This window comes from Arabidopsis thaliana, chromosome 5 (assembly GCF_000001735.4).
Source record: "Arabidopsis thaliana chromosome 5, partial sequence".
Classification (NCBI taxonomy): Eukaryota; Viridiplantae; Streptophyta; class Magnoliopsida; order Brassicales; family Brassicaceae; genus Arabidopsis; species Arabidopsis thaliana.
In genome coordinates this window covers 22024947-22046853 of record NC_003076.8, presented here as the reverse complement: position 1 = coordinate 22046853, position 21907 = coordinate 22024947, and the positions used below count along the sequence as shown (strand labels likewise).

The 21907-nt window shown below is 36.5% G+C and overlaps 4 protein-coding genes across 9 annotated transcripts; 2 read left to right on the top strand and 2 right to left on the bottom strand.

Moving 5' to 3' along the window:
* The first annotated feature begins 495 nt into the window (after positions 1–495).
* Positions 496–7471, top strand: ATM2 (myosin 2). 2 transcript variants are annotated; one of them, NM_001085286.2, is made up of 23 exons: positions 496–817; positions 1061–1744; positions 2055–2156; positions 2252–2395; positions 2487–2637; positions 2748–2775; positions 2897–3065; positions 3217–3280; positions 3400–3413; positions 3500–3584; positions 3736–3839; positions 3942–4080; positions 4159–4277; positions 4372–4524; positions 4614–4703; positions 4786–4863; positions 4959–5117; positions 5243–5428; positions 5516–5857; positions 5945–6188; positions 6270–6385; positions 6468–6680; positions 6769–7465. In NM_001085286.2, exons 2-23 carry the CDS (start codon positions 1262–1264, stop codon positions 7246–7248), a joined length of 3663 nt encoding a protein of 1220 aa, NP_001078755.1. In that variant the 5' UTR covers positions 496–817; positions 1061–1261; the 3' UTR covers positions 7249–7465. The 2 variants fall into 2 exon arrangements, with proteins under 2 accessions (NP_001078755.1, NP_568806.3); NM_124808.4 differs by lacking the exon at positions 496–817 and having other exon boundaries at positions 1612–1744; positions 2751–2775; positions 6769–7471.
* Positions 7286–8689, bottom strand: LHCB3 (light-harvesting chlorophyll B-binding protein 3). Its single transcript, NM_124807.4, has 3 exons — positions 8305–8689; positions 8045–8206; positions 7286–7980 (listed from the first exon to the last, which is right to left on the bottom strand). The coding sequence occupies exons 1-3, from the start codon at positions 8428–8430 to the stop codon at positions 7471–7473; spliced, it is 798 nt and encodes a 265-aa protein (NP_200238.1). The 5' UTR covers positions 8431–8689; the 3' UTR covers positions 7286–7470.
* A 112-nt stretch (positions 8690–8801) lies between these two features.
* On the bottom strand, positions 8802–14816 carry MRE11 (DNA repair and meiosis protein (Mre11)). Of its 2 annotated transcripts, NM_124806.2 has the most exons (23): positions 14649–14816; positions 14145–14184; positions 13799–13934; positions 13444–13601; positions 13211–13301; positions 12969–13088; positions 12820–12888; positions 12660–12751; positions 12469–12571; positions 12262–12369; positions 12078–12140; positions 11935–12006; positions 11754–11831; positions 11494–11556; positions 11345–11405; positions 10781–10863; positions 10524–10637; positions 10327–10404; positions 10169–10240; positions 9850–10082; positions 9614–9737; positions 9252–9455; positions 8802–9137 (listed from the first exon to the last, which is right to left on the bottom strand). In NM_124806.2, exons 2-23 carry the CDS (start codon positions 14150–14152, stop codon positions 9105–9107), a joined length of 2163 nt encoding a protein of 720 aa, NP_200237.1. In that variant the 5' UTR covers positions 14153–14184; positions 14649–14816; the 3' UTR covers positions 8802–9104. The 2 variants fall into 2 exon arrangements, with proteins under 2 accessions (NP_200237.1, NP_001330550.1); NM_001345081.1 differs by lacking the exons at positions 14145–14184; positions 14649–14816 and having other exon boundaries at positions 8843–9137; positions 13799–13956.
* A 1938-nt stretch (positions 14817–16754) lies between these two features.
* On the top strand, positions 16755–21819 carry CNGC4 (cyclic nucleotide-gated cation channel 4). 4 transcript variants are annotated; one of them, NM_001345080.1, is made up of 10 exons: positions 16755–17485; positions 18141–18356; positions 19024–19337; positions 19572–19680; positions 19764–20000; positions 20103–20189; positions 20420–20784; positions 21017–21224; positions 21336–21413; positions 21595–21688. In NM_001345080.1, exons 1-8 carry the CDS (start codon positions 16883–16885, stop codon positions 21168–21170), a joined length of 2085 nt encoding a protein of 694 aa, NP_001332114.1. In that variant the 5' UTR covers positions 16755–16882; the 3' UTR covers positions 21171–21224; positions 21336–21413; positions 21595–21688. The 4 variants fall into 4 exon arrangements, with proteins under 4 accessions (NP_001332114.1, NP_001190536.1, NP_851188.1 ...); NM_001203607.1 differs by lacking the exon at positions 21595–21688 and having other exon boundaries at positions 20118–20189; positions 21336–21379; NM_124805.3 differs by having other exon boundaries at positions 16794–17485; positions 21336–21819.
* Positions 21820–21907: the final 88 nt, after the last annotated feature.

Here is a 21907-nt window from a genome sequence, read left to right as displayed (position 1 = left end):
GCAACGTCTATTCATGTTCACTAAATTAGTACATTTGTTTTTATTCTCAAATTTTAAATAACCTTAGAGCTAGTTTGAACTTTGTTGACCCAAATAAAATAAAAGATATAACGACCTTTAAAATATAAAATTAATTAAAGTAAGTGGAGACACACATATTTGATTATTTTGAGCAAAATCAGGAGTTTAGTGTTAGAAAATAGTTAGATTAACATGCTATATAGATAAATGAAATGATATAAAAACTAACCAATGGGATGATTTACTACCTGAAGATTTTATGACTTGTATAAAGAAAAAACATTAAAGTGAGTATTTACTTCCTAGTTAATAATTTGAAATTCCACCTTAATGGTAATTTTCTAAAAACACAGGGGCAAATTATAGAACGTTAATGATGCATATAATAACACCTTTTATTTTTGTGACCAACGTTATTTTCACAAATATATAAAAAATAATTTTGAAAATTTGAGTCATTAATATAATTCAGATTCGGACCCATTTTTTGTCTGAACAAAGAGAAAAAAAAAAAGACAAAAAATTTGAATTTTTGTTGTTGGTCGAAGAGAAAGAAGGGAAGAAGAACAGAGAGGATTATTCATTACTCTTTTATCTTCTTCTTCTTTCCCAAAAAGTTGCATCTTTTCGAGAAAACAAATCCGCATTAATCTCCTCAGGAGAAGAAGAAAATCTTAGGGTTTTAAAATTTCCCCAGGAAAAAATCTGTTTTTTTCTTTCTTCCTCTCCTGTTTTCCCTCTGACAAACTAACCTGAGAAGCAGAGACTCTCTGTCTTTGTCTCTTCCATTGACCTCGTAAGTTTCGCTCTCCCTCTTTCCTTTTCAATTCATTTTCTCTTCTTCGTTTCTGGGTTTGTGTAAAGATCAGGTTTTTGTTGATTTCTCGTTTAAGTCAGAATTTTTGTTTGTTCTAAAGTTTCAATTTTTATTTCCTTCTTCAAATCCATTCATGAGAAATGTATGAGGAGCCTCGAGATTGTTTTACAAATGTTGATTCGCTGAATTTCTGATTTTTAGTTTTTTTTTTTCTTTCCCAAGAAGCTCTTTCTCTGGTTCCGAGGAAGTAATGCATGGTTAACGAGGCGTGTGATTTGAGAGATTAGGTTTTATGGAAGCTTGGATTGCGTGAAATGCTTCTCAATTAAAGACTCAGCACAAGAGATTTCTGATTTATTTCTGGTGTTGGGTTTTTAGAAAGTTTTCAACTTTGATTCAGTTTTTGAGGTCTGTGATTGAGGAATGATGTTATCGGCATCGCCGAACACACTAGCGAAAAGTTCGTTAGAGGAGATGCTTGAGTCTCTTCGTCAGAAAGATGAGTGTGATCGGCCTAAAGATATGCCTCCGGCGCTTCCTTCTCGGCCTAATTCAAGAGCTCGTCTTCCTTCTGCTCGTCGTTCGCTTCCGGCCAACTTTAATGTTTCTAGTGTAATGGAAGATCAGAACGGAAGTGTTGTTTCTGTGACGCCTGCGGTGGAAGCTGAATCGGAAAGGAAAGAGGAAGGGGTGAAGAGGAAAGAGAAGGATTTGGGTGTTAAGAGGAATAGTTTTGGAAGCAAGAAAATGAGGACTGGTCTTAGGTCAGAGTCTCCGTATGCAGCAGAGAAGGAAGAGGAGGGTGTGAAGATTAGTATCGCTAAAGTTAGTTTGGTGGAGAACACGGAGGAGCATAATAAGCCTGAGTCTGAGTGGAACAATAACGTTGAGTACTTCATCAAGAAGGTAATTCTTTATTTCCTAGTGAAGTTGAGTTATTTCCAAGGGATGGGATTCGGAATGAGTCTTTAAGAGGTGACTTGAGCAGTGAGTTTTTGAACTTTGTGGTGAGAAAAGTCTAACCTGGGAGTGTTCTGTGGAAGAGGCTTAATAGATTGATTAGAATATGGGAAATGGAATATGTTTGTACTTGGTAGATAGCTTTGCTTGGAGGTGTCACAGTTGTGTTTAGTGTAGTATTAGATATGAAAAACTGAGCTCTGGAATTTCGTTTTTATTGACAACTTGTGGTTACTGTGTTTGTATTGTATTTCAGAAACTTCGAGTTTGGTGTCGGGTATCTAATGGGCAGTGGCAACTGGGGAAGATACAGTCTACTTCCGCTGATACGTCGCTTGTTATGTTGTCCACTGCAAATGTGAGTTTTCTTAACACTGTTGCACTTTCCATCTGTGATATTGAAGAGTTTCTGTAGTCTGACTTTCAGGTTTCTGTGATTTGGTGTTATCAAAGGTTGTGAAAGTGTCTACTGAAGAGCTTTTTCCTGCAAACCCAGATATATTGGAAGGTGTTGAAGATCTTATACAGCTCAGTTATCTAAATGAACCATCTGTTCTTTATAACCTTCGTGTCAGATATTTGCAAGACGTGATTTATGTGAGTTATTGAACATCATTTGGCTCATCCGATTAGTTTCTCACTCTTTGGTGCTTAATTCCTAAAGAACTTTCATGTTTTTCTTATACAGAGTAAAGCAGGACCTGTATTGATTGCGGTCAATCCATTCAAGAATGTAGAAATTTATGGAAATGATGTTATCTCAGCTTATCAGAAGAAGGTTATGGATGCTCCACATGTCTATGCTGTGGCGGATGCAGCTTATGATGAGATGATGAGAGGTGAGGAGATGCATTTATATTCACGCTTTTCGTATTTCCATGATTTGGGAAGTCCTAATCGGTCTTCCAGTGAGTATCTGCACTTACATGTTGAACCTTTCTACATGCAGAAGAGAAGAATCAGTCTCTTATAATAAGGTACGGGTCTTTGCATTCTGAATTTTGTAGACTTCTGAATGCTTTTATATATGAATATTGATCATTGATGTAATTCGCTGGTATTAACATCAACGATGAATTGATTATTATCGTTCTATAGTGGAGAAAGTGGAGCTGGGAAAACTGAGACTGCAAAATTTGCAATGCAGTACTTGGCAGCTCTCGGTGGAGGTAGCTGTGGAGTAGAGTATGAAATCCTAAAAACAACCTGCATACTCGAAGCTTTTGGAAACGCTAAAACATCAAGAAATGCTAACTCTAGCCGATTTGTGAGTTATTTTTACAAGCTTGTTTGTCCATTTTCCCCTTCCATATCTTTTCAAGTTATTATTAATGTGTTACTTGATTAGCTTGACCACCACTTTTGTAGACTGAGAAGTTATTCTATTTTAATTTAACAGAATATCTTAATTGGCACAGGGTAAACTCATAGAAATTCATTTTAGTGCAATGGGAAAGATATGTGGAGCCAAACTTGAAACTTGTAAGTATGATTTGAGCATTTATATTATTGTTTGTCATATTGTTTAGTATGCAAGCTCACTTGTTTTTATTGTCTTCTTCCCCATGTTTTGCATAACTACTCTTGCTGAATCCCCATAGTTCTGCTAGAGAAGGTACTTTTGTTTCCATTGAGAAGCTTTTTTCATTTGACTTTAACTACTTAGCATTGGTGATTAAATTGGTAGTCTTGTTTGACCAGTCAAGAGTGGTTCAGCTGTTCAATGGCGAAAGATCCTATCATATATTTTATGAGCTGTGTGCAGGTGCTTCACCGATTCTTAAAGGTAACATTCGAAACTTTAATACCCAATTCTTAAGTATGGCCACATATAACATTCTTTAGACGTGTCCTTACTGAAGTAGAATACAGTCACACATCTAATCCTGATTAGTTTCTATTTTGGATAACTACTATATCTATGGTTTTATTTGTAGAGAGATTGAAGCTTAAAACAGCAAGTGAGTATACCTACCTGAGCCAGAGTGATTGCTTGACCATTGCCGGTGTTGATGATGCTCAGAAATTTCACAAACTACTGGTAATTGTTTTATCTTTTCCAGTCTGTTTCCATTGTCAAATTTTTGTTCTCTCTCTTTTTTTTTTTTTTTTTTTTCTCACAACCATATCTGTATATATGCAGGAAGCTTTTGACATTGTTCAAATCCCTAAAGAGCATCAAGAGAGGGCATTTGCATTGCTTGCAGCAGTGTTGTGGCTAGGAAATGTATCTTTTCGAGTTACTGACAACGAAAATCATGTGGAGGTGGTAGCGGATGAAGGTAGAATCTACTGTCTTAATTTTACAAAAACTATAACGTCGTGATGTTTGCTTACCAATTGGCTGTTATTTCTTACAGCTGTCGCCAATGCCGCTATGTTAATGGGCTGCAACACAGAAGAGCTTATGGTGGTTTTGTCCACCCGTAAACTTCAAGCTGGTACGGATTGTATTGCTAAAAAACTGACATTGCGGCAGGTAATGTTTAATAGTGTCATCGTTCTTGCTACTTGTTTTCATATACATCGATCATTAGGTGATGTATGAGTTGCTGAACCGTTTTCACTTACAGGCAACTGACATGAGGGATGGAATAGCAAAATTTATTTATGCAAACCTATTTGACTGGCTTGTTGAGCAAATAAACATTGCATTGGAAGTCGGTAAATCACGTACAGGAAGATCTATAAGCATCCTTGATATATATGGGTTTGAATCATTTAAGGTTAGTAGTACCCATATCTGCTCTAGATTTTTACTAATCTCTTTTCTCATTGAATCCTGCGATGATGATTTGTTTATCCTTGGTTTCAGAATAACAGCTTTGAACAATTCTGTATAAACTACGCAAATGAAAGATTGCAGCAACACTTCAACCGGCATTTATTTAAACTTGAACAAGAGGTGGTTTTTCTTTGTGTAAATGAAATACTAAATGCGTGCTTTTTGCGTTGCTGCTTCATTAAACATTATTTTCTCTGCTCAGGAATATGAAGAAGATGGAATTGATTGGACTAAGGTCGAATTTGTAGACAATCAAGAGTGCTTAGATCTAATTGAGAAGGTAATTAATGGCCTGCCACAGTTTGTATTCGTTGTCTTATAAGGACCTTCTGACATTATTTTAAAGTAATATCTTGCATATGTTTGCTTGTGCAGAAACCAATTGGTTTGTTGTCTCTACTAGACGAGGAATCAAATTTTCCAAAAGCAACTGATTTGACCTTTGCCAACAAGCTCAAGCAACATTTGAAGACCAACTCTTGCTTCAAAGGAGAGAGAGGTCGAGCCTTCAGAGTTAATCATTATGCTGGAGAGGTCAGTTGATTCCTTTAGCTCAAAAGCCAGACTCTGCATACTGATTAGGTTTTATACGGAACTGATTTTGTGCAACTTTTCGTGTACTTATGGCGGTTTTGTTGGAATGATGATTTTGTTTACAGGTTCTCTATGATACAAATGGCTTTTTGGAGAAGAACAGGGATCCGTTACCTGCTGATCTTATCAATCTTTTATCATCATGCGACTGCCAGTTGCTGAAATTGTTTTCAACTAAAATGCGTGGCAAATCGCAAAAGCCACTTATGTTATCGGACTCCACGAACCAAACTGTTGGAACAAAGTTCAAGGTAAAGAAGCTTGAATCCTGCTGTTTTGAATAAGTTGCAATCTTCCGCGTGTCATATTGCATATCTCATGTTAAATTATCTCTACAGGGTCAACTTTTCAAATTGATGAACAAGTTAGAGAACACAAGTCCTCACTTCATTCGATGCATAAAGCCGAATTCAAAGCAGCTTCCCAGAGTTTATGAAGAGGATCTTGTCTTACAACAGCTTAGATGTTGTGGCGTGTTGGAAGTTGTTAGAATATCAAGATCTGGATATCCTACTCGTTTGACACATCAAGAGTTTGCAGGAAGATATGGTTTCTTATTGTCAGACAAAAAGGTCGCTCAGGATCCTCTGAGCGTATCAATTGCTGTTCTGAAACAATATGACGTTCATCCTGAAATGTATCAAGTGGGTTACACAAAATTGTACCTCCGAACTGGACAAGTAAGCGATTCTTTAAGCAGAGATTTAGAGGCTTTTTCCTGATGTTGTCGATACAATTCTTATGTACTCTTCTTCAAATTTTCATAGATTGGGATCTTTGAGGATCGGAGGAAAAAGGTTCTTCAAGGCATAGTGGGCTTACAAAAGCATTTCCGTGGTCACTTGTCTCGTGCATACTTCCAAAATATGCGGAAAGTAACATTGGTTCTTCAGTCATATATACGAGGTGAAAATGCCCGAAGATTGTTTGACACTGAAGCAAAATTCCATGCGGATTCTGTTTCTGAAGCAAGCACAGATGAGTTGAGTGCAGTCATACACTTGCAATCTGGTAAGCCGCACTATCTTCTTTGGTAAACTAAAGATTTTGGATAGTGTTTTTGAGGCTCATCATCATTTTTCTTTGTTGCAGCGGTTCGTGGATGGTTGGCTCGCAAACATTTCAATAGTATGCAAAGACAAAAAGAACTACGCAATGTGGCGACAAAATCAAAGAGGAAAGCTGGCAGGAGGATTTCAGAAGACAAGGTACTTGCTATCAACATGAAGATTGTCTATGTCTGAATTATATTATTATTACACTTTTAACTTTCTCTCCTTTCCAATTCAGGATATTCCTCTGGAGCAGCCACAAGTTCAACCAACATCTATGTCTGATCTCCAGAAACGGATTTTGAAATCTGAAGCAGCTTTATCGCAGAAGGAAGAAGAAAACACAGCTTTGAGAGAGCAGTTGAGGCAATTTGAGGAGAGATGGTCAGAGTATGATATAAAGATGAAGTCAATGGAGGAAACATGGCAAAAGCAAATGTCATCATTGCAGGTCAAATGTTTACCTGGTTATGAAAGTCCATTCACTTACTGCATCAGCAAAGTTTTCTGAAATGTTTTTGCATCATGTCTTTTTGCAGATGAGTCTTGCCGCCGCTAGAAAGAGTCTAGCTGCAGAGAGCATTACGGGTCAAGCAGGAGGAAGACAAGACACATCGATATCACCTTTCGGTTATGACTCAGAGGACACGATGTCTACTGGAACTCCGGGAGTAAGAACTCCTACTAATAAGTTCACAAACGGAAACACTCCTGAACTCAGAATCAGAGAGCTCAACGGAAGTTTGAATGCGGTTAATCATCTTGCAAGAGAGTTTGACCAAAGGAGACTCAATTTCGATGAAGATGCAAGAGCTATTGTGGAGGTGAAGCTCGGACCTCAGGCAACTCCAAACGGGCAGCAACAGCAACATCCAGAAGATGAATTTAGGAGACTGAAGCTAAGATTTGAGACATGGAAGAAAGATTACAAAGCTAGATTAAGAGATACTAAAGCAAGACTCCATAGAGTAGATGGTGATAAAGGTCGTCACCGGAAATGGTGGGGAAAAAGAGGCTAGGGGTCTTATTACTTATTAGTGTGTGTGGAATCTTCATCCACTTAGCTTTGTATTAGTATCACGATCCCAAAATGTTAGATTAAGAGCATTGTAGATTTAGCTGTGAGAGACATGTATTTTTGAGACTTCTTCTGTGCATAGCAAATAGAAGATTTGTAATTTGAGAGGAACAAGAAAGGTTATGTTCATATCATTACAAGAATCACATCAAGACTTGAAAATTTAAGCTCCAGGTGCAAACTTAGTTGCGAAAGCCCACGCATTGTTAGCAACAGGGTTGTCAAGATGGTCAAGGAGATTCTCCAAAGGACCTTTTCCAGTAACAATGGCTTGAACAAAGAAGCCAAACATAGAGAACATAGCCAATCTTCCGTTCTTGATCTCTTTCACCTTAAGCTCAGCAAAAGTAACTGGATCATCAGCGAGACCCAACGGGTCAAAGTATTGCCCACCGGGGTACAAGTCGTTGCCTTCGCCAACACCATCAAGACCGTTGATGCGGAAACCTTCAACCAAACCCATGAGGATGACTTGGAAGCCAAGGACGGCTAAAATGCTCTGAGCATGGACTAGGTTTGGGTTGCCTAAGTAGTCCAAACCGCCTTCGGAGAAGATTTGTGAACCGGCTTTGAACCAGACTGGTTCTTTGAAGTCCACACGGACCCACTTTTGAAGAACTTCAGGGGTTATGCAACCAAAAGCTCCCAACATTGCCCATCTCCCATGGATCACCTGCAAATGATGATTAGTTATTTACTCTGTTTTTACATTGAGTGAGTGAGATTTAGAGACTAACCTCAAGAGCTCTGTTTTTGGCAAAGGCTTCAGGGTCTGCGGATAAACCGGCGGTGTCCCAACCATAATCGCCAGGGAATTCTCCGGTGAGGTAAGACGGAGTTTGAACGGAAAAGGGTCCTAAGTACTTCACTCTGTCAGGTCCATACCAAAGATCATTTCCCTTCACATAGACATTTTACGTGAAAGTCAGACACAAACTCAAGAAGAAAGATGAAACACCTTTAATATGACGAGATTAAGACCAAAAAGAAAACAGACCATAGTGTACTTGGGAGATCCGAGAGAGACAACATCACGAAGGGGGTTAAAGCTTGAGGCTTTAGTCTGGCCAAGGAATGTTGTTGGGGTAAGAACACTGCTTGAGCTCGTGAATGTTGATGCCATTGTCTCTCTCGGCTTGAGCTTTTCTTTTTTGCTTAGTGTTGTTGTTCTTCTTGTTTTGCTGTTTGGTGAAAGTATTGGTCTCAGGGACTTTGACTTTTATGTTAGTATTTTGTGGATGAGAAGAGAGGTGGGAGAATCAGAGATGGGATATAGATAGAGAGTGAGATGTTGGGATTAGCCAATCAGGAAACAGCTTTGGATTTGAAGTATCTCTAATTCCATCTCTTTTTTATCCATATTTCTTTTCTGGTTGCCCATTTAAGTTTTTTACTCTTTATTTTATAATGTTTTATTTTTTTTCCTATAAACTATGATTTAGATGTAAAATGTAATATTAGTTAAATTATTCGAATTTCCAATATTAATTAGATTGTCCCAAATTATTTGAATTTCAAATGTAAAATTAGGGATTAAATTATTGGCTAAGTAACTTGTTGGTTACTACAGTTTTAGACTTCTTACTGACGTTAATCATATTGCCTCATTCATCAACAACGTAACCTTAAAAAGAGCAAGAAAAAAAAACACTACAAAATTCTCTGTACATCATCTCACAGAACTCTTGTTAGTACTAATTTCTCTTCTTCAGAAGTTGTTCCGCTTGAGAGGTCGCTAGAAAATAACAGAAAAATGAAGCTTCGTTGTGATGTCAGAGATTGGGGTTTGATATGTATTTATCTTCTTAGAGCTCCATAGTTCCTTGTAACCTGCATATTCAAATTGTACTATTAAGTGAGCTTTGATCTCAAATGGTTAACAACAACTTACTAAAACCTGCTAATAAGCAGCGAAAGAAGGGAAAATAGATGTGATTAACAAACCCGAGGCTGAGATTTGTTAAGCTTCTTTTCTCTGTCTTCATCATCTTCGTCCTCGTCATCGTCTTTGCTACTGAGTAGCCTATTAAGTGAAGAAGAGCTTTCGTTTTTTCTACCACGTTTTGAAGTCCCAGAACCTCTACCTCTGCCTCTCTTAGTAGTAGCTGGTCTTTTACGTCCTTTGCCTTTAGTGCTCTCATCGTCCTCCTTTAGTGGATATCAAACAAGAATCAGGAAAAGTAAAAACGCAAAATTTACTTCAAATAGAGAAATAAGAATGCCAAAAGTTATATGTTGTCAAGTTTTTACATGGGCTTTCTTATGGTAGTGAACAAATGAATAACAGTGTAAGGAATAGTCCATACCGAACTGCTGTCAGGTTTGTTAAAATCTTCAGGCTCGACTTCTTCGCTTGAAGGAGAATCTACATCATCTTCTCCAATGGTGGAAGCACTTTTGAAGGCAGCTGAAGCAGCAGCCGAAGCAGATCTATGAAAGACAAATTAGGGACATAACATTAGCTAGCTAGTGATGCCAATCATTTCCTTGCACGTCCGTGAATCCTACCCTAAACTGGTTAAATGTGCTGTCAAAAAGTTACCTTTGAGACTGGCGGAAACCAAGAGAACTATCAAGAGTGGTTTGCTTCATCGCACTTGAGGCCTTACCACGGCCTCGTCCTCTGGTTGGGGCTTTAGCTCTACCACGAGTTGTATTAGCAGTGGATGAACCTCTTCGTCCTCTAGTGGGAGGAGCTAAACCAGACATCTGAGTTGTGTCTTCATCATCACTGAACGAAGCATTCGCGATGCCACTGCTTCCTTTTGTCAAATTCTGTACCAATCTCAGGTAGAAAATAGCACTGTGAGAAACCAACGGAAGGACAGAGGCAAGGAAAATCTAAAAAAGAGAATTTAAACCTCTGAAGTCAATCCAGTGGATAAAAACTGTGAGGAACCAGTGGGTCGAGTGGACCTATCTTTCAAGCGTTCCTGCACGAACAATAATGCAAGTGAGATCAATATTCTGCTGGTTCTCATAATCTGCGGCAGAACTAACTGAATCTATATCTTCTTGCCTCTAAGCACTCTCCCACTTTAAGAATCAAGTCATCTTCCTCAAATTTCTTGGCATCTGAATCCTTTGCAAGTTTACCCTGTACAAAAAGAGGGAAGAGATAAATCATAAAAGCAATAACAAGGACGTGCTACGAAATAAAAATAATATCCTATGCAGAACTTTGTATTGAATGGTGAAGTAAAAAATAGTACATACACGAGTCTCTTGAAGATTGTACTGAACGCATGAGTAGAAGGCTAGTTTATCATCCTTGTTCACAAAATTGTGAAGAGCAACATCCAGATCGTTAACTGGAAGGATCTCCATTTTCTGCGGAAGAAAATAGAATGATCATCCCATAGTGTACTCATGCCCATTTGGTAACTACCCAAGTCTATATCATTCTGTGGCAAAGTTCTACAGGGGTTGACGATAATAACACAATCATAAGGAAAGAAGGTTGCAGGATGTACCAGGTTGCTTTCAGCTACTAAAGCTTCTATATTCTGCTGGTTCAGTTCTTCTGGACGAAGCCGCTCAGAATCATCGATGTTGGCTGTGAAATGGAAGATTGAAATATATCATAACTGGATCACTGGACAACCATCAGGACATGCATCATTGCCATTCAATTCACTAGACAAAAAAATTATCAAAATGGCAAATTTCCAATATATACTAACTAGAGATAATCCATAAGATTCGCAAAATTTTGATGCTATAGGTTACACACGAAGAAACATGAACTATAACAAGAAAAGTGGAACAGAAAGAAAATTAACACTCAATACATCAATATCAAGCTCCACACAACAGAAAGTTAGTAGTCATGATATATATGACGAGAATTATAATACCGACAATAAAACAACAAAGGAGGTTATCATAGGCCCATATTGTTCTACATTACTATATCTCAGATACACTACTTAACCGTAATTTTTGCCAGATAAGCTATTACAAGTTAGAGTAAAAGCACGTGCATCAATCTAATCCAAACAAAATTGTATAAATTACTAGTACACCAATGCCCTTACCTTCGCTCCGACCCTTCTTAGAAGCCTTGGAAAATATCAAAATGTCCTGGGGATTTGCAACCTGTAAGTGTTTGGGACTTTGTCATTAGTTAGCCAACATTCAAAGAAGTATGGTGACCATCATGTTACAGTAACTAATTTCTAGGTACCTTTCCCACATATTTCTGTCCAAATCTTTGAGGATTTATCGTCATAAATCCAGAATAATCTACCTGAAAGATGAAGCAGATCTTAGTCTTTTGTCAGTCATTTAATATTCTTAATAACAATTATCTGTTTGTGGCTATGGGTGTGCATGCATCAAACTGGCAAAGCCTAGCCTCTAGAGTTGGGTTAGAAAATAAAGGTTTAATTATATGAGTGTTGCTAGAATTTGCAGCAGTTTGAAGAAAACTTGGAAACAAGTTACCTTGATTCGAACCAATGGGAGTTTGATCTCTGATCTGTTAACAGCTTTTTTGCTAGCTTTCTCTATTAGATTTCTGACCTAACAATTTTGTAGATATTAGTAGAGACATTCAGTGACTGGTTATTCAAAAAGGGCAGGAGAAAAGATATCCACATGAACTATGAGAAGAGGGAATAGGTACCACTTTATCCAAGTGTTCCAGAATTGAGTTTTGATCATTGGGATCAATATCACTTTCATCCTTTAAAACAATCTGCACTTTGAAAATATGTAAGCAAAGAAGTCTGCCACCACCATAACATATTAAGGAAAAGTAAACTTTACCTCTGTATACTCAAAAGGCCTCACAGATGTCAAAGGTATCTTCGTAGGACGATATTGATTTCCCTGTAAGTCATATATTTTAAGTCACTCAAGCTTACATGCTTGATTGAAAAGGAGGAAAAAAGACCAGAAAATGAAGTACGAATAAAGTGAAGATGAAATTTCAGATTGTTTGCTGAAGAACCTTGATTTCTAAGAGAAGAACATGTTTTGGCTTCGATTCCCCATCAATAAGTGATGTTGCCACAGAAGATCCTGGTTGTGTGATGTGGAAGCCCATTCCAGATACCTCCTTCAAAAGTTTAATAGCTTTTAGCTCAAAGAGGCAAGTAACATTGTGGCTCACTCTTATTTAAATGCAATAACTCCAAAAATCAAATTTTTCATGGACCTGGGGGTCGATTAGGCATTCATGCTCATGGCCCCACACAATGAAGTCGAGGAAACGTGGAAGAAAGTGCTCACTTATTGCATTTTTGGGGTTTGATTTCACCCTGCAAGTCATATGAATACAGTATCAAATTTTCTGATACAGAATGAGTAAGAAAACGATCTAAAAGATGTTATAGCAATGGAATCAACCTATTTTGATGAAGCACCAGAATGTTGAACCAGTCAGAAACATCACATCCTTCTTGAACTTCAGGCCTCATCCATTGGACAGCATGTGGGGTCTGTGAAACCAATAAATATTAACACAATTAACAATTGTATAGCAAAAGGTGAGGGTCCTCTGGATTACCTGAAACATTCTATTGAGACGTTCATCCCTGATGTTTCCTAAACCATAGAGAGCCACGGTTGTTGAGCCCTAAACATTAATTTGATTAAATGATAGTCCAAGAAGTCAGGGGGAGCCAGGTGTCTAGGTTAGAAATTCTTTACACCAACCTTCTTCATAAGTATAGGGTAGAGAGTAATCTGGCCAACACCAGAACCACCAAGAACCATCTTTCCAAAATAGTTCACAAGGTTGCATGCGGAAAGAATATCAATTGCAGAAAGATTGTCCTGTAGCCATAAGAGACATAGAACAAAAACACAATAAAATACCTATTCACTAACTAATCCAGTTCTATATACCTATTCAAATGAGTTTGCATAACAAGAGCATGCAGATGTAAGTGATGTACCACTCCGGCTGGATCATCATGGTTTCCATGAATACTGAACACGGGCAAGCCTACATTGAAGTGTGGATCCTCGTAATTGACTTGACCAAACCTGTAGCCAGAAAATAATGTCAAGGGATTAATAAGAATACGTAGATCTATACACGAATTTGAGCCAATTTGCCAATTAATTAGTTCAGTTGAAATTATTTCCTGTTATGATTAGATTAATAGCAGAAAGGATAGAGTCTCACGCATTCTGAAAATTTACTGTCTGGTCGCTGACTACTTGAAACTGCACTGGTTTATCATTCAGACAGTGGCGACGAAGAATTTCAATGGCTTTAACTAACGTAGTTCTAGAGGGTTTATTCTCATGAAAAAGATCACCTCCGAGGAGTAAGAAGTCCACCTGTTTCAAAAGAGTGAAAAAAGAAGATATGAAACTTTCTGAGAATTCTTCCTCGCAATTGGTTGAATTTTTGTTAAAATTAGGTAGAACACTGTTTACTACTCATAATATTGGGAGAAGATTTTTATTTAAGATAATATGTTAGATGATTCAAACGCAAGATAATACTGGCAAGGGATAGATACTGAATACCAGACCTGTTTCTCCTCAGCTATAGAACATATCTCTTCGAAAGCCTTAAATGAATCATGCCGCCTAATTTCATCCTTCTCCATGTAGCCCAAGTGGCAATCAGTTGCAACAAGTACTCGAAGTGTATCACTAAAATCCTCCCTGTCAAGTTTTACAATCATACACTGACACTCATAAGTTTTTCAAAAAACAAAATGAAAAAAAAAAATTGTTCATTTCAATAAAGCTTTAGACATCTAGTTTTCCTATAGTCAGTATCCATTAATACACAGCTGGCGCAGCATATATATCAGAGTTAAACATGTATAAATATATCCATGAAAGAGTGTAAAGACAAATCCAAAAGCTGACCTAGACATGATGCCAAGTGTTTGCAGCTCAGTAAGTAAACCTGAAAAAGACCAAAACGAAAAATTTACATGATCTCATACTAAGAAAAGTAATCTCAGATAAGAATCAAGCACATATCTTTGATTGAATCCATTCAGCCTTTATTACTAAAACATACTGAAAAAAAGCTAAAACCCTAAAGAATGTGGATTTGATAAACCAAAATCGTCATTTAGTTCCTAAAAACAACAGAAATCAGGTCTGAAATTGATTCTATGAATAGAAAACCTAAGTAACAAAATCAAAACCCGAGGATCAAAATCACTCGGATTTGAAAGCGAAAATGTACTTCAAAGTTGGCTAGAAAATTAGAAATTAAACAGTTTCAATACTATAAAATGAAGCTCCACTAAAGGATTTCTCCTAAATCCGAAAGCCACTAACCAAATTTAATCACTAGGACTGTTTCGAGAAATTTCTTTAGTTCTCGCATTTTCTCAGCTGTGTGGAAAATAGAACCCTAACCTGGTATTCAAACGGATTAAAGTGAACCGACGGAGCTCCGGTGACCGGAAATAGAGAGAATCCGACGGAGGTAAGCGAGACTATGATTAGGAGAGACAGGCGCGGGGAATTTCAAAGCGAGAGGCGACAGAGAGAGAGTGAATGACCAAAAATTTAGGGAGACGAAAGTTCTAAAGGAATATATATTTACATGTATGGTCCCTCTTTTAGTTTCGTTTTGTCTTAATATACCCAAACTTTAAAATGTTATACGGTTTGATTATTCATGAAAATCAAACGGTTCATAATTGGTTTGGTTCTGGTTTTTTCCAACTCGAGGCCACTATAAATGCTTCACCCAATCTTAAAAATGGGCTTAAGGCCTCGGCCCATTTTATTTTATTTTGCTTTTATATATTATTAATATCATGATAAATAGAGGGAAAATAACTAAAATAATTCAGGAAATATGCCAAAGAGAATAACAGCGAATATGTATAGAGAAACGGTCTAAAAACAATTTGATATAATAATAATGAAAGAGAGATAAAAGAGTGAGAAGATGGAATATGAGGTGGGGAGAGGTTAGAGAGAGTGATGGTTAGAATTGCCATATGTAAGAGATGTACTTATTCTAAGAAATGACAAATTACTATGTTGGAGTTTAGTGAACAAAGAAGCTCAAAATACTTTTATTACATAACAACCCAACAAAAATGAACATTTCATGTGACTCATGCCAAACACATATCTTCTATCTTCCACTTTTTTCTATTATATAATTCGTTTTTATATGCTGAATTAATAAACTCCATGTGCTTAAGAATATATGAAATAAGTATACTGTTTACTGAAGTTTTTGTGTGTCGCTAAAATTCATTACGTCACTCACATATCCAAATTATCATGCATGAATCCAAATCAAGCATGCATACAGATTAACCCTATTTGGTCTTGTTGTCTACGAGTTGGTAAAAACCAGTCCTAAATTTATCGCTTTCTCATTTGATTATATTATATGAGCACCTATTTCTTCTCGAAAAAATTGCGTCTATCTAATGAATACAATGTCTAGTGTTTTGTTTTAACAGTGTTATGTTCACTGTTGAAACCGTTATTCTATTCAAGTTAATGTATCGGTAAAAGTATATATACACATGTATATAGTGGTTTATTCTTCAATTAATAAATATTGCACATCTCTTAGATACAATTAGCTTATATGGTACAATTTCAGTTTTCTGTTAGTATTTTTGTTTCAGCTGTTTTTTTTTTTACTAATTTAACGGGATCAATAATGATGATATCATACATTATTGAATCGACAAGGATCACATTCAACATCTAGATGTTTGTTTGCTTCTTATATTATATATATGGTACAAAAAGCTCTGAAAAAAAAAATAAGAAGAAAAAAGAGTTCAAAATCCTTAAGGAAAAAAATTCCTTCGATGGCGAAAGAAAATAACAAAACGTATTATCAAGAAAAACAAAAGTACCAAAACTTGTTTCCTTTTTTTTCTTAAAAAAAGACTCTCTCTCTATTTATTTGCTTCGAACGTATCTACGATTCTACGAATGAGACCAAACTATTCAAACTCATTATGCTTTTACGTTTGTCAAATTACATGAACACCCCTTAGCCTCAAGTTTTGACTGGGATACCAAAAAAAAACTAAACACTGACTTTTAACTTTCATTATTTGTAGAAATGATTATAGAAGAAACAAAAGGACTCATTTGTATTTCAAGAAGTTGTTTTTAGTGTTTAATCAAATACTACTGGCATTAGTGTTCATTTTGTTTTTAGCTAGGTGTTCTTTTTTCCCTTGCAAACTCTATATTAAAGATAGTGTTTTAGGCATTTCCTAACATATAGAAAGACTACAACTGTTCTTTGTCTTTACATTTCTTTTGTATTCATAACTTAGAATGATCCTTCACTTTCCATGTTTGGTACATGAATGTTACATGTTTGTGCTTATAATTGCTGGTCGTTGCTACTAATCAATTACTTTCAATCGTATAATAATTCTTCTTCAACATACTAAACTCCTAATTATATAGTTTCTTATTAGTATAACAAAAACTCGCAAGGGTATAATGGTAATTTGAATAGCACTATGTCATTTCTTTTACATTTTTAGAAAATTCTTCTTCATAATTAAGACAACGTTCATCTCCAAGATTTCTCTCCATTGTCGACCTTCACAAAATAACTATCTCTCTCTGTGTTGCATGCGTTAGTACTTTCAATGGCCACAGAACAAGAATTCACACGCGCATCACGCTTCTCACGTGACTCAAGCAGCGTTGGATATTACTCAGAAGAAGATAACACGGAGGAGGAAGATGAAGAAGAAGAAGAGATGGAAGAAATCGAAGAAGAGGAGGAAGAAGAGGAAGAAGAAGACCCACGTATAGGGCTCACGTGCGGAGGAAGAAGAAACGGGTCAAGTAATAACAACAAATGGATGATGTTGGGTCGAATACTTGACCCGAGATCCAAATGGGTTCGAGAATGGAACAAAGTCTTTCTCCTTGTATGCGCAACGGGTCTATTCGTAGACCCACTTTTTCTCTATACCCTATCAGTGAGCGACACGTGTATGTGTCTCCTCGTCGACGGTTGGCTTGCTCTTACCGTCACTGCCTTACGCTCCATGACCGATCTTTTGCACCTTTGGAACATTTGGATTCAGTTCAAGATTGCTCGCCGGTGGCCTTATCCCGGCGGAGATAGCGACGGCGATACCAACAAAGGAGGAGGGACACGTGGCTCTACGAGGGTTGCTCCACCTTACGTTAAGAAGAATGGGTTCTTCTTCGATCTCTTCGTCATATTACCATTACCTCAGGTTAGTAATTAACCAATATTTTAATATTCCTATTTTAAAGAAAACTGATTTAATTGTTTTGAAGTGTCTTTTATATTAGATGTAATCATTCGTATGAGCTTCTATCTTAATTTCTTCCTAGACTACAGAACAATCCATGGAGAAAATTTCAAAATTTATACCAAAAAAAGAAACTCATCGTGCAAAACTATGTGAAGTTTTGGATTAGTTAAAATATTGCTTACTTATTATATAGTTATAATATGCCAAAATTAGATGTAGATCAAGTGGTTGTACTGAGATGGTTCCATTATATTAGTCGAGGCAGATTTTTCATTTTATATGCACACATAACACATTTAAATGTTCCAAAGTTTACTATCATTTAGATAGTGACTAAACTTCAAATAAGATTACAACTACTAATACTGTTTAAAGGCATAATCATAGTAATCAAATCTTAGTACAAATCTAAAATTGAGTAATCTAGAAAAAAAATTATAACTAAATAATTATATGGTCTGAAAGAACTCTCACTTAGTCTGACCTAATCATGTTCGTGTGTGGACCAAAAATAATACAGTTCATTCGTTTTCAGTTATCTATTCGTATTGTACATTTTTGTTTTCTTGTTACAATTATTTAATTAAAAGTTATGAATAAATATTGTGAGCAGGTGGTGTTGTGGGTAGTGATACCTTCTCTTCTAAAGAGAGGCTCTGTGACTTTAGTGGTGTCAGTTTTGCTTGTAACATTCCTCTTCCAATATCTACCGAAAATATATCACTCAATCCGCCATCTCCGCCGCAATGCTACTCTCTCGGGTTACATCTTCGGCACCGTTTGGTGGGGCATTGCACTCAACATGATCGCTTATTTCGTCGCGGCTCATGTAAGTTATTTGATAAACTGTTTTGTATTGCTTAACATATTGGTAAATACAAAATTTCAATAGCTATGTCAATAGCTACTGTAAAAAAACTCTAGTTAGATGCTTTTAATGCTTCATTTCTTGTGTGGAAAGTTTTAGAAAAGTTAATTCAATGAGAAAGTGTTGATTTTCAGGTGCCAAATAATTATATTTTATAAGGTTTTGATTGTAAGATTATTTAAGATATCATACCTAAAATATTTTCACATGGACCTTTTCCATTGCTGTGGGAGTCTTTTAAAAGAAAAGAATACATCAGAAAATGCCAAAATAAGAATAGATTTGTTAGGAGGAAGGTATGATTCTTTCCATCACAAAGTCGCAATCAAATTATTTGATGAAACTAAACACAACGTGCCTTGGTTTTACGTATGATTAATTTACGAAAGTCTTAAGTTGTAATTATTAAATATGCAATCATTAGCTTCTTGTTTTCAAATACTATAAATTTAACGGTTCATTTTTATTTTCCCTCAATGACTCATCAACTTTGACTTAACATCATACGAGAATTTAATCAATCATTAACCGTACAACAAATGCAATCAATTATAAATTTATAATACAAATCCAAAATCTATTAATCTGCCAAAATTATGTGTTACTAGCTATTAATTATGAACTACAGGCGGCAGGAGCGTGTTGGTACTTGTTAGGAGTTCAAAGGTCAGCGAAATGTCTTAAGGAACAATGTGAAAACACGATAGGATGCGACTTAAGGATGTTGTCATGTAAGGAACCGGTGTACTATGGAACGACCGTGATGGTCCTTGACAGAGCTAGACTTGCTTGGGCACAAAACCATCAAGCTCGATCTGTTTGCTTAGATATTAACACCAATTACACATATGGTGCTTATCAATGGACCATTCAACTTGTGAGCAGTGAGAGTCGGTTGGAGAAAATCCTTTTTCCTATCTTTTGGGGTCTCATGACTCTCAGGTATCTCACATCCTAATCACTATAATTATTTGATTTTTCAATCAGGCTTGGTGCGAGTTTATATGTGATCATACCAATTCACCCCATGAGACAAAACTAAAGAAATCAAATCAAATAAATTATGCTTTAGTTCATCATTTACATATATGTGTATATACATAATTTCACCAATAAAATGATTAATGTAAAAAAGAAAAGTTTGCATAATCTTTTCTTATCTGTATAATTAATCAGCACATTTGGGAATTTGGAGAGCACAACAGAATGGTCGGAGGTTGTCTTCAATATCATAGTTCTAACAAGTGGTCTTCTTCTCGTTACCATGTTGATTGGTAACATCAAGGTATATAGATCTTACATTTTCATAATTTTGATAAATAACATGATAATCAAGTTAAAGATTTCTAATTTGTTTCTAAAACGAAGGTATTTCTGCACGCTACAACTTCAAAGAAGCAAGCAATGCACTTGAAAATGAGGAACATAGAGTGGTGGATGAAGAAGAGACATTTGCCAATAGGGTTTAGACAGCGAGTCCGCAACTATGAGCGGCAAAGATGGGCTGCTATGCGCGGTGTAGACGAGTGTGAAATGGTTCAGAACCTTCCAGAAGGTCTTAGGAGAGACATCAAGTACCACCTCTGTCTAGACTTAGTCCGGCAGGTCAGATTGATCGTCATGATTTATTATCGATTAAAGAAAAAAGGAAGATTAATTATAACGATGAAATTAGTTAATGGTGATTAAAGTGGATGAGTACTACAGGTTCCATTGTTTCAGCATATGGATGATTTGGTGCTTGAGAATATATGCGACCGTGTGAAGTCTCTCATTTTCACCAAAGGAGAAACAGTAAGTATCTTCAAACCAATTTAGGGGACGTAAACAAATTAATATATATACCAAAATCTTATTAAAAACTGAAATTACAATTCGTTTGTAAAGTATGCTTCTTCATATACAAAATAAAAAATTGTAACCGGTTTCAAAACCATCATAAAGCCTTTGATTGTTAGCGTGAGATCCAAGAAACTGTTAACGTCAACAATGAAGGCAAAGTAATGAAATCTTTGAAAATGCAGATTCAGAAAGAAGGAGATGCAGTACAGAGAATGTTATTCGTAGTGAGAGGTCATCTTCAAAGCAGTCAGTTACTAAGAGACGGTGTCAAGAGCTGTTGCATGTTAGGTCCGGGAAATTTCAGCGGCGACGAGCTTCTCTCGTGGTGTCTCCGACGACCCTTCGTGGAGAGGCTACCGCCTTCTTCTTCAACGCTTGTAACACTCGAGACCACCGAAGCGTTTGGCCTCGACGCCGAAGACGTTAAGTACGTGACGCAGCATTTTCGTTACACTTTTGTTAACGAGAAAGTCAAACGTAGTGCTCGCTATTATTCTCCCGGATGGCGGACTTGGGCCGCGGTTGCGGTTCAGCTAGCTTGGCGAAGGTACGTCTCATTTATTGACTTTTAATCTCACTCATTGATATCAGTTTATAGAAGAAGAAAAAAAAAGTTGTTTAATGGATAGAAGAATAATCTTGTTTCACACATTCCTCCTGAATATATCATATGGAAATTTTCTTTTAAATTTGTTTAAAATTCATAATTATGTTCTCTTCATATATCATATGCATTTCTTGATTATGTAAATAGTTATTAATTATAATCAACATGACAGGTACAAGCATAGGCTAACGTTGACATCACTGTCGTTCATAAGGCCGAGAAGACCATTGTCAAGATGTGCGTCCTTAGGAGAAGACAAATTGAGGCTCTATGCAGCAATATTAACCTCTCCTAAACCCAATCCCGACGATTTTGATGATTATTGATTGAACTATTTTTTTGTTACGTTTGATATACCTCAATTCTGGAACACTTAAGTGGTAACTATTTCCTCTTCTCATAGTTCATGTGGATATTTTTTTCTCCTGCCGCCTTTTTATTTAGGTTTAACAAGTCATTAATGCCTCTACTAATATCTACAAAATTGTTAGGTCACAAGTCTAATAGAGAAAGCCAGTAAAAATACTGTTAACAGATAAGAGATCAAGCTCCCATTGGTTCGAATGAAGGTAATTTTTTTCCAAGTTCACTTCACACTGCTGCAAATTCTAGCAGCACTCATATAATCAAACCTTTAATTATTTTCTAATTCACAACTAGAGGATAGTCTCTCAGCTTGGTGATGAATTGCTTGACTCCCTAATAGTAAAGCATATTTTTCACGAACCTTATACTAATCATCTTAATCAGGAACAATAACAACTGCACAAAGGCAAATAGAAGCAAAATGTAACGAAACAACATTTTAAGTCAATAGCTTGTGCTTTTCACACTCCATCATCAGTGAGTCAACTCAAGGCTTTGATGATTCATAATTATATTGTGAACGCATAACTCATTCTCAATTCGAAATTACTTGAGGTGGAATGTGGAAAGGGGCCGAGAGTTTAGTAAATATGGTCTTTTAGAGAAAAATCCTAAATTTGGTAATTCTCTCCACCTAAAACCCTCTGTTATTAATGGAAGAATTGGTTTTTCATTTTTGGTCTCACCACGTTTTTTG

Coding starts and splice junctions, on each gene's coding strand:
- ATM2 (NM_001085286.2), top strand. CDS start 1,262: ATGATGTTATCGGCATCGCCGAACACACTAGCGAAAAGTTCGTTAGAG. Junction 4,081..4,158: donor GGAGGTGGTAGCGGATGAAG/GTAGAATCTACT, acceptor TATTTCTTACAG/CTGTCGCCAATGCCGCTATG. Junction 6,681..6,768: donor AGCAAATGTCATCATTGCAG/GTCAAATGTTTA, acceptor GTCTTTTTGCAG/ATGAGTCTTGCCGCCGCTAG.
- CNGC4 (NM_124805.3), top strand. CDS start 16,883: ATGGCCACAGAACAAGAATTCACACGCGCATCACGCTTCTCACGTGAC. Junction 18,357..19,023: donor CTTATTTCGTCGCGGCTCAT/GTAAGTTATTTG, acceptor TATGAACTACAG/GCGGCAGGAGCGTGTTGGTA. Junction 19,681..19,763: donor TGTTGATTGGTAACATCAAG/GTATATAGATCT, acceptor TCTAAAACGAAG/GTATTTCTGCACGCTACAAC.
- MRE11 (NM_001345081.1), bottom strand. CDS start 13,954: ATGATTGTAAAACTTGACAGGGAGGATTTTAGTGATACACTTCGAGTA. Junction 12,141..12,261: donor TTCTTCTCTTAGAAATCAAG/GTTCTTCAGCAA, acceptor TATGACTTACAG/GGAAATCAATATCGTCCTAC. Junction 9,738..9,849: donor GGTTTCCGCCAGTCTCAAAG/GTAACTTTTTGA, acceptor TGTCTTTCATAG/ATCTGCTTCGGCTGCTGCTT.
- LHCB3 (NM_124807.4), bottom strand. CDS start 8,430: ATGGCATCAACATTCACGAGCTCAAGCAGTGTTCTTACCCCAACAACA. Junction 8,207..8,304: donor GATCTCCCAAGTACACTATG/GTCTGTTTTCTT, acceptor GTCTATGTGAAG/GGAAATGATCTTTGGTATGG. Junction 7,981..8,044: donor CCAAAAACAGAGCTCTTGAG/GTTAGTCTCTAA, acceptor CATCATTTGCAG/GTGATCCATGGGAGATGGGC.